The sequence below is a fragment of the Gracilinanus agilis genome, chromosome 4 (genome assembly GCF_016433145.1).
Source record: "Gracilinanus agilis isolate LMUSP501 chromosome 4, AgileGrace, whole genome shotgun sequence".
NCBI lineage: Eukaryota > Metazoa > Chordata > Mammalia > Didelphimorphia > Didelphidae > Gracilinanus > Gracilinanus agilis.
This window is the reverse complement of record NC_058133.1, coordinates 234,064,382-234,078,767: the sequence shown is the minus strand read 5'-3', so window position 1 is coordinate 234,078,767 and position 14,386 is coordinate 234,064,382. Positions and strand designations below refer to the sequence as shown.

Below are 14,386 nucleotides of genomic sequence, written 5' to 3'. Positions count from 1 at the left end.
GATCCTTCATCTGGGGCCAAGCAGAAAGGCTTGAGAGAAAGAAGTTACTCACCCGGATCCGAAGAATCAGGTCAGCATACCAAGCTGCCAGGCCCAGCATGGATGGATAGGCCCGAGTTACCCATGCTTCAGGCACATTGTCATAAAACAGAGAATTGGAAAGCTCTTCCATGTCGGTTGTTATGGTTAATTCTCCCTAAGGAACACAAAAAGCACCAAAGTAGAGATGGGCTGGTGTCGGCCGATTCCCCTTAGTTCTCATCAGTGTGTGATACAAAGGTGGCAGGGGGCTGAGCTGTCATTTCATTAGACTGAAGGTGAGGGTGCCCTTGGCTGTGGCCACTGAGCCATTTATATCTCAGCTGGAAGACTAGTGTGAGCCTAGTGACATTCTACACGAACAAGTTCCTGTTCAGAAACGGAGGGCGTGGATAAGCATTTATAGAGCCAGGTGCTGTGCTAAAACTTCATACAAATATCTCTAATATCCTCCTAGCAACCCTGCAAAATAGGTTATTTTATTATACTTATTTTATGACTGAGAAAACCAAGGCAAACTGAGGTTTAAGTGACTTGCCTGGGGCTATGCAGATAATAAAGGTCTGCAGGCCAAATCTGAATTCAGGTCTGTCTCCAGGCCCTTCCTGTGCCCCTCTGGGGCACTGATTGTACTTCTTTTTTTTTTTTTAAATAAACCCTTACCTTCCATCTTGGAGTCAATACTGTGTATTGGCTCCAAGGCAGAAGAGTGGTAAGGGCTAGGCAATGGGGGTCAAGTGACTTGCCCAGGGTCACATTGTTAGGAAGTGTCTGAAGCCAGATTTGAACCCAGGACCTTCCGGCTCTAGTTCTGGCTCTCAATCCACTGAGCCACCCAGCTGCCCCCTGCACCTCTGTTAAAAGGGGAAACCCTAGACTGGCTTAGAAGATCAGTAGTCTGCTGGCTAGGGATTATGGTGGGCTTCTAAATTCCCTGAGTATTCACCCAATCCCATCTCTTAGTATTTAGGATACAGCTATTAAGGAATGAGGAATGTGAAGGAATGAGACGGTAATTAGAAGTTCTATCTTTTATGGACTTAGGGATTTTGTTTGTTTGGCAGTATAGTGAGCCAGGCCTGCTGTGGGGCAGTCTTTTCCATAAGACCTTGGACTTCATATTTTTTCACCTTTAATCCCAGGTTCAGCTCCTTAAGTGATCGGCGCATTTCATTAGTCAGGATGTTCATTCTTTCACATTCTTGAAAGGCGACTACCACATAGGGTGTCTTCTCAGCTGCCTTTGCCATGATCTCTGCCATGTTAAATGTCTCTGGGAGCTTCTCAAGGATCTCTTCCAGTACGGCTTTGACCTGAAAATCCCCAACACATCCCTGTTACTAGTAGTCTGTCGCAAGTTCTTTGGTTTGTGTTATTTAACCATAGTCAAAAAACCCACACATTTTATCAAGTCCATTTGTGAGTGTTTTTAATGAAATGTCCATAAACCTGAGTTCCTACAGGTAAGAAGAAGAGAGGGCCACCCTGGGTACTGTCAGAAGATGGTTGCCCCTTTGGGGTTCAACTAAAGCAGGATGATATTCTTAGTGACTTTTGCTATCTTTAGGGTTTAGAAGGTTTCAAACAAAACTCATGAAGAAGCATTTGCACAGTTTTTTTTTTTTAAATCTATTAAAAAGTTTTGTCTGTCTTCAATTCCTGGTTACCAAGAATCTCTAGATGTTGCACAAAATGAAAAGCTTGTGAAGGAAGAGTTTTTTAGCAAACAGCTGAAAACACTGGGCTTTTTGTGATTTGAGGATTGAGAAGTCAAAAGCTTCCCATTAGTCCTTTACCTCAATTTGTGTTTCTGAAATGTTTAATTAAAAATTTCTTGCCTTTTCCTCGCGAGACACTCCTGTACCTGCCCCTGAATCAGACTCTTTGGGTTGCATTTCCAGAACAGTTCTGAATAGCTTCTCAGAGGTGACAGTAAGAAAACCAATTTCTGCATTGGGGTGCAGACCATACAAATATGGACTTTCAGGGGGCAAGTTTTCATCTATGTATTCATGGTAACCCTAAAAAGAGAAAAAGAGTACATCCTCAAACAGAAAGGGTTCTTGGTTCTGATACAAGTTAGACAAGGTGCTCTCATCATGTTTACTAAATAATTGTGTATATGTGATCTTCTCAAAGCCCAGTTCCAACCTCACCACCAAGTCCCTATACCATTCATGGTTACTCCTATTCAGTCCACTGCTAGAAGTAGGAAATTTCCATTCCCTCTTGCTGTAGGATACATTTCAAATCTTAGGTTATTTTAGTTGCCTTGGTGCTTTGCTCAATTATTGATATTCCATTTATAGTGAAAGGCCTTTATCAGAGAGCCCACCAAGGATGGCATTAACTTTTTCTGCTACTGTGTGGTCATGTTTAATTTGTTAACCATCCATGAGGAGTTTGGCTACTCACTTTATAATCTAAGTTGGGAGGAATCAGAAATCCGGGGGCCAAAAGCAACTCTCCCTCCAGCATCTCTGTTCGAATGTATTCTCCCAGGTATGTACGACAGAGCCGGCGGTCCCAGTCATCTGTAATGTGACCTCCATACATAATTTCTCCGAAAAGGTAGCGTAGATCATCCCATGGCACCTTAGGAGAGGCACAAGAGGTCAGGGCAAGCATGCTAGCTATCCCCTAATGTGTTATATTTAATTTTCTTTATAATTGCAGTGCTGACCAATGAAATGCTTAATTTAGGCTTGAGTGCCCTACCTTCTACCCTTTCTCCTGACTTCTCTTTCTCTTAAACTAAGCTGTCATTGTCCTTTCTCTTTTCTGCTTTATCTCTTTTATCAATACCCAGGGTAGCAGCTTGCTTGCTTTCCTTTCCCCCCCAAATTAGAGATTTTTTTGGGGGGGTGGATGCATTTTTATTTCCCCCTTGTCCTCAGAGTTGTTATTTTCTATATATTAGCCCTGTTCTTCATAAATAACTGAAATGGTTAAGCAACAAAGAGCACTTAAATGTTAGTATGTGTCGAGCTGATAATGCCCTGTCCCAGTTCTGAGAGATTTCAACATCATTGGTCTTATTAGATATGAAAGACTTGGGGTATCTTTTCTGATTACTCCCCAATGCATCTCAATTCCAAAGGTAAGTTCAATGCCAGGAATTAGTTAAGTGAGAAAAAGTGATCTAGTGCAGAAACAGCCCTTCATGGGGAATCAAAGGATTTATTTTCATAGGATCATAGATCTGAAGTTCGACAGGACCTTCAAGAAGACACTTCTCATTTTAATGAAGAGAAAATGGATGCATAGACACTTAGCTGTGTGACCTCAGGCAAGTGACTTAACTATTATTTGTCTCAAACTCTTCATAAATAAAATGGGGGTAGTAATCACAACACTCACCCCTTTCTGGGTTGTAAGGATAAAATAAGATGTTTTTAAGGTGATTTGTAAACTGTAATTTGCATTTGCAAATTATTATTATTATAGCCCACTTCTGCCATTAAAATTCTTTATGGGTAGGCTACTTTAACAAAAAAAGAAAACAAATGACTTCAGATTTTTGGCTCAGTTTTTTTGTGCAGGTATTATTATTATTGAGAGATTTCTTTTCCCTGGTAAATGTTAATGAGAGCAAATTACACTAGAGCTTTATGGAGATTGATAGCCAACTCAAGATTGGGCTAAAGAATGATTCTAATTCACAGATCCATTCTTACATATAATTTTTTTTTTTAAACCCTTACCTCCCACCTTAGAATCAATACTGGGTATTGGCTCCAAGGCAGAAGAGTGGTAAGGGTAGGCACTGGGGGTCAAGTGACTTGCCCAGGGTCACACAGCTGGGAAGTGTCAGAGGCCACATTTGAACCTAGGACCTCCCGTCTCTAGGCCTGACTCTCAATCCACTGAGCCACCAAGCTGCCCCCTCTTACATATAATTTTAACTGATTTTTCTACCTTGACCAGTCGACTGATTTTCAGTAGTTTTTCAAGCTTCTTTCCCTGCCCTTGTACACCCCCTAGTGGAACCCTTAACCATGTACGGCCTAATATCGCTACCACCTGCCCTCATTTTAAAGAATAAATCAACTGAGAGTGAGCAGGTACTGAATGGAAGGGGCATTTCTTTAGGTGAGGCATTAGAGATTTAAAATCTCAGTTTTGAGACCTCTTATTTTACGTGATTTTGTCATAGTGTAAAGTGCAAATTTGGGTGATGATGAAAGCCTTTGGCTTCTTTGGAAAATCCTGTAGTTCTTAATAAGCATTGCTCTGCAGTAATAACTTCAACCATCTGTGAACCTTTGGGGTTGATCTTGAGCAATTCTCAGTGTGAATTTCTCTCTGTAGTCAATGGCCTAAACATCATTTTAGCAAAAGCACTAGGGAGTTCTCTTCTTGGTTCTCATTTCAATACATGCTAGCCATCTTGGACAAAGATTTGGGGTATTTTTTACTTTTAACTGGAAGGGGACAAAATAACTTCAACAACTTTAGCCATCATTTATTGTCTACTTTGGCATATTTTAAAATGCTCATGGTGGTGGTATGTTGCTTTGTTCTAGAAGAGAAATGAAAATGAAAAGATGAATAAAACAATCCCTGCTTTCTTAGAATTTGGATGTCTATAGTAAGGGGTGTGAGAAAACCAATACATGTCTGATGTACATTTAAAAAAACTGAAAACCAAATGCAGGATGCAGAAAATAATTTTTTGATTGAGAATCAAGATCAGCTTTATGAAGACTATGAAAATTGAGCCTGGTCTTAAAGAATAGGTAAGATTCAGTAGGTGAGAGAACCTGCAAGGGTTCAGCATGAAAACAGTTATGCAGAATGGTACACCTGGAGGAAAGTACTGAGAGTTATAACTAGAAAGATGACACCAAGTTGCAGAGTCTTAAATCTAGGCTAAAGAATTTAAACTTTTGGTAATAGAGAGCAAACTCAAGGGTTTGAGTAGAGAAGGAACATTGGCTACATCTGTGCTTAAAGATTAGTCTGGTATGAGGAATGGTTTGAAGATTCCAGAAAGAGGGAGCAGTTAAGGCTTGATAATGCAAACAGGCAGAAATAAGAGCCTTATCAGAGTAGCAACTACTGTATTAATTAGTGTAGTAGAAATAATTAATTAGTGTAGTGGAAATGGAAAGGAAATGACAGATAAAATTATTATTATTATTATTATTTTTTAATTTTTTTTTAAACCCTTGTACTTCGGTGTATTGTCTCATAGGTGGAAGATTGGTAAGGGTGGGCAATGGGGGTCAAGTGACCTGCCCAGGGTCACACAGCTGGGAAGTGGCTGAGGCTGGGTTTGAACCTAGGACCTCCTGTCTCTAGGCCTGACTCTCACTCCTCTGAGCTACCCAGCTGCCCCCTATTATTATTTTTTAATCAGGGCACTGACATCTGCTGTCGCCTTACTGCAGAAAATCCCTTCAGCCAGGTACACCTGGTGAATATCTCCCTCAGAGTCACTGTAATATTCTGGGGCAAGTAAGGGAGCCCCTTACTCTTGGGGTCTCCATGTGGCATAGTGTCTTCAGGAAAGGGCAAGAGCATTTTCAGTGCGCGTGCGCGTGTGCGCGCGCACACACACACACACACACACACACACACACACAGACACACCACCCTCCCACAGAAGGTCACACTTCTGCCCTCTTAATGTGTTTTCCTGACACAGGACAGGGCTTGCACTGATGTGCTAAATTAGTTCAAGAAGGAAGGGAGAAAGAGCAAATATATAGAAAACCCCACAATCTTGGGGAGGGAAAACTGATTTTTGCTATCATCATCATGTGATTTGTTCTTCTTAGGCAAATCTTTCTTTACCTTTGGGTTTGCCTCCAAGTAGTTATAAAGAACACTGATAGAGATGGTTAGGTCTCCATTGTTGAAAGGGTATGATCTATTCCAACCTTGAGCTCCAAATTTTCGCCTCTCTGCCACCACCGCATGGAAATAACAGAGGGCAAACAATATGCATTTAAATTCAATTTCTTTGGTGCACATTTCTAATGTATCCTAAGAAAGAAAGAGATATTTTTTTTAAAATGTCAGATGCTGTTTCATAGGTTTATAAATCAAATTTCAAAAAGGAGAGAGAATAAAGGAGGCAAAGTTTTACATGGGAAAGGCTGATTATGTTATGATTTATGATTAAAGTTATGCTATTAGTGAAATCCTGGCCAACCACTTTACTAAGGAAACTAAATGATCTGCTGATTGTTAGGCTAACCTCAATAATCTGTCAAATCAAGGGGACAATCAGTTTGAAGTAGTTACTGAAAACGCTGAAGTGGAGATTTAAAAAGAAAATGTAGCCATATTTTCAAGTACACAGAATAACAAAACTCCAAAAAGTGAGCAAGCTAAGGACTCTTTAAATGTTCCTAGCTCACAGGATTGTTTTGAGCATCAAATGAGATGACATGTATAAAGTGCTTCTTAAAACTTTAAAACACTATATAGATGCTAATTATTATTGTGGTGGTTTTTATCGTGAGTATTATTTATATTTATCATTATTGAGCAATTTTTGCATATAAACAAAATGTCCTACTCCTTTTAAAAGTTTGTCAAAATGGATCTAACATTTTATTAGTATCATAATTGCATTTTTGCCTTTCTTTGTATCTCCAGCATGAACGTAGTGCCTGGTGTTTAAAGAATTCCTGTTGCCTGACTATAATAAAATAGGCTTGTGTTTACTGGGTTGAACCTTATTTTATTTTTTGGACTCGGCAAGGCTTAGACTTAAGCCCAGACCAGGAGGCCCCAGTATGTCATGGAAAACCAGTTAACTTTGGTCCTTGGGCAAGCCATTGTTTTGTGTTCTAATTTTCTTCTGCTGAGAATGATGGAGATAGAACTGGATAATCTCTAAGACCCATTCTATCTTTAACTATAGTTCTATGGTTCTCATTTAATGGTCTGAATCAATGAGGTTTTGCTGTGTTATCATTATTAAATGAGTTGGAACCATGGCTACTGGAACAAGTTTGATTATTATTGGAAACAGATAAGCTCAATTTTATGTTTTTGAGACCCTGGCAAAGGGGCAGGGCAAATGCTAAATTTTTAGCTCTTCAAGTTGGATTTCTCAGTTACCCTCTAGCCTCCTCCCTCCTTTTGACCATGAAAACAGAGCTGGGGCCTCTACGTTTTGGTTCCAGGGAAGTGAGAGTGACCAATTCCCCATAACCTCTAGCCCCTCTTTCCCAGGGCTCAGCTTCCTGCCTGAAACCTCCAGGAAATAAATCTTCTTAGCTTCTTAGAGAGAGAAAAATGGCCAACTGGAAGAGGAGGGGCTTGGCCAAGAAATAAATAGAGCTTGCCAGATCCAAACAGAAGGTTATAGGAAAGCTAATAGAAGGAGAAGGGGGGAAGGGGAGAGATTACAGCAATTCATTCACACAAGGCAAAGGTTTTTAACCCAAGAAACATGAAAACAATTTCATTTTGTATAGGAGACACCTCAAGAATATGTTTGCTACTCTGTTCTCTTCTTTTTTTTCTTGGCCTCTTGAAATATGCCAAAGAATGACTCAAATAAATACAGTCACAAACTGTTTTTAGATAGATAACTCTGAATTTGAGGAAATTTTAAGAACTTTATGAAGCAGACAAACCAAAGGTCTGCTTATATGAAAAACTTTATATAATATGACAAACTGTGAAGATGCCAAATATGAATGAAGCTGGGGAAATGGGAGAATTGGTAAGCATCTTTAGCCATCTTGTAAGTTTCAGACCTTTATATCTCAACCATTGAAGTAATAACTAAGTATATTTAGTTGGTTAGGGTTTCCTTTATTCCTTAAATGAACCAGAAAATTCATTCATAGGATTTAGAGTTGGAAGGAGCCATAGAGGGCTCTAATTCAATTGACTGAGTTCCTTGAGAGCAGGAACTATCTTTTGCCTTTCTTTAAATCACTAGTGTAAACATACATGACATTGAGTCATAATGTTCTAATCAACTGGGTTGATCATCTACAGATAATGCCCACCACTTCAAATATGAATGAAGGATGATAAGCATGTATTATGTTCTGTCTCTGTCTTTGTCTCTGTCTCTGTCTCTGTCTCCCTCTGTCTGTCTCTGTCTCTGTCTCTCGCTGTCTCTGTCTCTGTCTCTGTCTCTCGCTGTCTCTGTCTCTCTGTCTCTCTGTCTCTCTCTCTGTCTCTCTGTCTCTCTGTCTCTCTCTCTGTCTCTCTCTCTCTCTCTCTCTCTCTCTCTCTCTCTCTCTCTGTATATATATATATATATATATATATATATATATATGATGTCCCAAAAGTTTTAGTGCAGTTTTAACAGTACAAGTTCTATTTATACTATTAGTTAAGACATTAAATAGTTAAGCAATAAAAAGCTATAAAATGACTCTAAAGTGGTTAAGTGGGGGCAGCTGGGTGGTTCAGTGGATTGAGAGCCAGGCCCAGAGATGGGAGGTCCTGGGTTTAAATCCAGCCTCAGACACTTCCTAGTTGTGTGACCCTGGGCAAACTTAACCCCCATTGCCTAGCCTTTATTGTTCTTCTGCCTTGGAACTAAAACATAGTATTGATTGATGGAAGGTAAGGGTTAAAAAATAAAATAAAACAATTATTATTACTGGTACTTAACAGCTATTAAAGCTTAAAACTGTGCTAAGACTTTTGGGACAACCTGTATGTGTACATGAAACTTCAAAGCTTAAAAATGCACAAATTAGGGAGTCCTTTCCATTGCAAAATGTTTTGCTTTACAAAATGATTTCCCCCTCAAGAGTTATTCCTTTAAATAACAAACTTTCCTTTTGCCTTTGAAGTAATTCACTTTTCTAAAATTCTCTTAAAGAAAACATTTCAGGGCCATGTCTTGTCCCCTATTTATACACAGTATGTATCTTTTTGTGATATTCAAGGCTGGGGTGTTTTTAACTCTTACCTTTCACCTTAGAATCAATATTGGGTGTTGGTTACAAGGCTGAAGAGTGGTAAGGATTAGGCAATGGGGGTTAAGTGACTTGTCCAGGGTCACATATAGCTAGGAAGTGTCTGAGGCCAGATTTAAACCTAGACTATCCCATCTCTAGGCCTGCCTCTCAGTCCATTCAGCTGCCCCCCTCTTCCCCCAAATCCAAGTCTTATAATATCCTGCATTTAGGGATCTTGGAGGGAAGGGAGAGGAGAGGGAATAAAAGCCCTGCCAAAAACCAGCCATACCTGCGTGAAGAGATCCAAGGCCTTGTGCAGGTTGGCATGCATGCCAGTAGGAGGCTCATTTGTGATTTTTATGGCATTTTCCAAGAGGCCCTGTGGAATGATGTGAACTTCAGGGCAAGGGGCAGGTTCTGCACTCATGTATACCCGGTAGTCATCATGGCTCCCTGTGCTGTATCGCTCCACCTTCTTATCCAGAGTGCTCAGCCACTTGGCAACAAGATGGATGTTCTACAAGCAAAATTGGATTGATTAATTGATCTCTACATCTCTCCATTCCCTCTCAGTACATCCTATTTTCCTTTTTTCCAACTCCTAGCCTGACTTTTTTTTTTAAACCATGATGCTCCTTGGTCAATGTATTCAGACTAATTTAATTTGCATAGTTGGTTGAATTCCTTCATAGGAGAAGAACTGCCTTATTGGGGAGGCCAAGGTTCCCACTAAGTACCTGTAGAATGACCCAGTGCCCTTCCTCAGATGCCACATCAAGAGCATTCTCAGCTACCACCTCTTGTCCCTGCCCCAGGGACACGTTATGGATTTTCCCATTGTCAATGGTAAATCCCAACTTGTTTCCTGAGGGAAAGAAAAACAGGAAAACCACCAAGCTGGAAAAACTCCAGAGGTTGAGGGCACAGTTATCAACAACAAAAGACTGTTATTCTTGGGAATTACTTACCCAATGCTTCCACATCTTTCAGGGGGTCAACCCCTGGTGAAAGGATGAAGAAGATGGGGGTAGAAGGGCTGCTTTCTTCATAAGACTTGGAAAACTCAACACTCCGGCCTTCCACATACTTGGTCCCCATCTTCTCCTCCACAAAGTTTCTGAAGAAGATATTCTTTATTAGACATGAAAAGAGGCGCCATAGAATGCTCTGGGAGCAACAATGGAGTTGAGTAGATTTTTGTGGCAACATGGACCAGTGGGCCAAACTAGGTTAGAGGGCCATCTACTCTGGGGCAAGAGGATATTTGGCAGGGGGAAGGAAGATGAGAGAGCTATCTATTCTGTGAGGAGGTTGAGGGCTTTGAGAGTTTAGTCCTGGATTTATTTCGAAAGGTATATAAATTCAGTTCTGTGGGATTACATGGGACCAACTTGTAAACATGAAAATTAAAATGATATTAGCATCATTCAGGTTTAAACCTCAGGGTACCTCTGTACCAAGTGACCCTGTGGAACTCTATGAGCCTATCTAGATATGATGGCATCACTGCAGCCAAGTCCCTAATTTAGATAGCTCATTGGTTTATGAATAATCCAGATGAATAAAATGTTCGTTGATTTCCCTTAATCCTACAGTTCTTATTTTAACTGGTGCTTTAGAGTTACAAAGCCCTTTATATAACCCTTTCAGTCCTCACAGAAACCTCCTCTGTTCTGCTAGGGCAGAGAAAAGTGCCAGATGATTAAATTATTCTCAGTCCTAACGAGCAACCTTGGTAAGAGGCATGGGGAGGTAGGAAGCCAACTCCTAATTCCCTGGAATTCCCACACTTATATAGTGCATTAAACTTTACAAAGCAATTTATTCAAACACATATTCATACACATGACATATGTAAGCATGTGTATATAGGTACAGATATATATCAAACACATGTATATATATGTGTATATACATATGTATATCATTATATTTACAAAACCTCATTTGGTGCTACTGTTATCCTAATTTTACCTAATAGGAAACTGACTTATCCAGGGTCTTCCAGAAATAAGTGCCTCAGACAAAATTGGAGCCCAACACCAATTTTCTATCTATACTATGCTGCCTCTTATCATGGCTAACCAAATAAAAGGGAAAAAAAATCATATTTGTCTTTGATACACAGACAAGAGTTGCTGGGAAAACTAGAGAACAATCTGGCTGAAATTAGGGTTAGACCAACATCTTTACACCACATTGCACAATAAAATAAAAATGTACATGTGACGTGAATATTATTAAAGGTCCATTTATAAAAAAGAGAAGTAAATCATGTCTTTTGCAGCATTGAGTACCAGCTGAATTCTTAACCAAGGGAGAGCTGTAATTCCAAAGAAAAGTAGATAATTTTGATTACTTTTTCATGTACTTTTTTCATGTACTTTTGTAAAAAGGTTTTCAGCATGAACAAAATGCAGCTGCCCTCTTAGGATGGCAAGTGTTTGGAAAAATTTTAAAAATGACTTTGTGTGAGCAGGCACGGATGTCCAACAAAAAGTCCACTACCCAAAAGGGAAGTAGTCAAAAGGAAATGAAGGGGCAGGTAGGTAGCACAGTAGATTACTATCCTGATAATAATACTGAAGATTCATCTTCCTGAGTTCAAATCTGGTCGCAGACACTTACTAGATTGCGTGACTCTGGGTAGGTTCACTTAATTTTGCCTTAATTTCCTCATCTATAAAACGAACTAGAGGAAATGGCAAGTCTCTCCAATGTCTTTACCAATCAAATGGGATCACTAAGAATTGGGTACAACTAAACAATGACAAAAGAAATGAACAATTCTTGAAAGAAGAATTAAAAATTATTAATCACCATATGAAATAATGCTCTGAATCATAGAGAAAAGCAAATCAAAACCACCCTGAAACTTCATCTCACAACAGCAGTTTGATAGAACCGAGGAAGGGCCTGAATAGTCAATGCTGGAGGTTCCCTTTTTGGGCTATATGTGTATCAATGGAACCTGTGGGTTAAAGAATTGTACCCTTTAATGTTAATGTTCATGAACCATCTTGAAATATTCAGGTGGCCACTTGGCTTTTTCTCAGCTTTTGTTCATCCTCTTTCCAGAAAGCAAATAGATATTCTACTTCATAACTAGGACCAACAGCTTAATTAAACACAATCTGACAGTAAAGTGATTTCTTTTTTTAAGGAGTTGGGCCCTCCTCACAAATCTCAATTTCTCAACTGAAAACAAAAGTCTGGCTGGCCAGAGGGTATGAGATTTCCACTTTACCAAAGCGGGAATTCTAGCATGGAGGTGGGTGTTTGGGGGAAATTTGGCTGAGGACTTGGGGGAACATGACAATATTTGAAGGTCTGTTGGGCAGAGGGAAGAGTAGACTAATTCTGGGTAATCCAAGAGGACAAACAGGATCACTGTGTCAAAGTAAAAAGAGAACTTTAGGCTTGGGGTCAGAAGAATTTCTCAACAACTAGAAGAAAAGGCCATCTGGAGAAATGGGACAGTTTCCTTTCTTTGATATGCTCAAGCAGAAGCTGAATATTTTGCTGTTTGTTGCTGCTGCTGAGTCATTTCAGTTATGCCTGATTCTTTGTCACTCCATTTCAGGTTTTCTTGGCAAAGACTGCAGTGGTTTTGCCATTATCATCTTTGATTCACTCTATAGATGAGGAAACTGAGGCAAACAGAATTAAATGACTTATCTAGAGTCACACAGTAAATGGCTGAGGCCAGATTTAAACTCATGAAGATGAGCTTTTCTGACTCCAGCCCCAGCATTCCATCCACTGTGCTACCTAGCTATCCCTTGTTATGCTAGTTAAGTGAAATTCAGTAAGAAGTTCTTTTTTTATTTACATTGGAAGTGTTAAGCACTGAAGTCCCTTCCAGCACTTAAGTTCTATAATTCTATAATGACATTAGAAGGAATAAATGGGTGAAGGGCAAAAATCATCCCTTGGAGAACTATGCTTATGCTCAGACCTTTGGTCAAGCTTTAGCTAGAATTCAGATTTGATAGGAATCTCTGGTTATATACCTGACAGCGTAAGTCATTCTATCTGGTCTCATACACCTCATCATACAGAGTTTTTGTAGTGCAGTTTTATTCTTCCATTCCTTAGGAAATATTTCCTTTTCTGGGGCTTCAGATTCAACAAATTTTTTCCACCGTTTAGCAGATCCTTCAATGTCACTATCCAGATTTCTGAATTCATCCATATCTGAGAGGACCTGGGAATATATTAACAACTCATTTCATTTCCTTTTTAGAAAAAGTTATTCAAATTTATTTGGCAATAATCATATGCATGACCTCATAGTAGCAAAGGACCATGCTGAGCACTTGGGGGAGGATATTTAAAACAAATTCTAATTAAATTTTATCTAGGTGGCCATTTCATTTTCCAGGTGGCTGTTTGGACCTCAGAGCTATTTTTTGGGATGAAAAGACCAATAGTTTCATAATCAAATTAAAACTATTAACTGTTTTTATTTTTATATGAGGCCAGACTTGAAGCCAGGTTCTCCTGACTCCAGACCTGGCTCTCTAAATATTGTGCTACCTAGTTGCCCCAACTGTAGCCATTTTTAAAAAAATCCTTAATTCTAAGACAAAAGAGCAGTAAGGGTGGGGCAATTGTGGTGAAGTGGCTTGCCCTGGGTCACACAGCTAAGTGGTATCTGAGGCCATGTTTGAATCAGATCCTTCTGACTTCAAACCTTCAAGCTCTACTTAGCTGCCCCTCACAATAGCCTTTTAAGGTAAGAGCTAATTGTGAGGCAGCTGGGTATCTCAGTGGATTGAGAGTCAGGCCTAGAGACAGGAGGTCTAGGTTCAAATCTGGCCTTAGACACTTCCCAGCTGTGTGATCCTGGCCAAGCCACTTGACCCCCATTGCCCACCCTTACCACTCTTCCACCTAGGAGCCAATACACTTTAAGTTAAGGGTTTTAAAAAAAAAAGAGCTAATTGTGTCCTCTGGCTGACTACTATAAGTGAAGGCACAAATTGGGGCTTTTGAACTATAGTTATAGGAATATAGGGCTATTGAGAAACAATTTTGATAAGAAAAAGTGGGGGAAAGGAGAAGAGACTAAAGATAAGTCATGTATCAGGTTCAAAACCAAGAATGGTGAGTAGAAATTGAGAGGCAAATTTAGGTTCAATGAAGGAAAAACTTCTTTGCAATTAGAGCTAACCAAAAGTGGAAATGACTTCCTCTACAAATAAAGGTTGATAAAGCTTTAAACAAAGGCAGGATGACCACTTGATCCAGAGGTGGTAAGTAGAGGGGAATTTTTGTCCCTTTATCCATATAAAATAGACAAAATGGTTCTTTCAAGAATCTGTGATCTCTCAGTTGGGAATTGTTACTCAACAGTCCACTAATTTTTCCTTCTCTTGATTTCTTTGACACCAAAAGAAATTACCTTCTGGACAAGATGACCCTCTGTAGTTCAGTCATTCTATTCTACAATT

At 39.6% G+C, this 14,386-nt stretch overlaps 1 protein-coding gene across 1 annotated transcript in view; it reads right to left on the bottom strand.

Annotated features, from left to right (window-relative positions):
- The window catches only part of DNAH17 (dynein axonemal heavy chain 17), a 233,897-nt gene that overhangs the window by 3,075 nt on the left and 216,436 nt on the right, over window positions 1-14,386 (bottom strand). The window contains exons 67-75 of the mRNA XM_044675175.1: window positions 12,944-13,137; window positions 9,899-10,047; window positions 9,668-9,795; window positions 9,220-9,447; window positions 5,839-6,030; window positions 2,455-2,634; window positions 1,878-2,060; window positions 1,170-1,352; window positions 53-196 (exon numbers count right to left, since the gene is read on the bottom strand). Of these exons, the coding sequence (XP_044531110.1) occupies window positions 53-196; window positions 1,170-1,352; window positions 1,878-2,060; window positions 2,455-2,634; window positions 5,839-6,030; window positions 9,220-9,447; window positions 9,668-9,795; window positions 9,899-10,047; window positions 12,944-13,137 (1,581 nt within the window). The remainder of the gene's footprint in view (window positions 1-52; window positions 197-1,169; window positions 1,353-1,877; window positions 2,061-2,454; window positions 2,635-5,838; window positions 6,031-9,219; window positions 9,448-9,667; window positions 9,796-9,898; window positions 10,048-12,943; window positions 13,138-14,386) is intronic.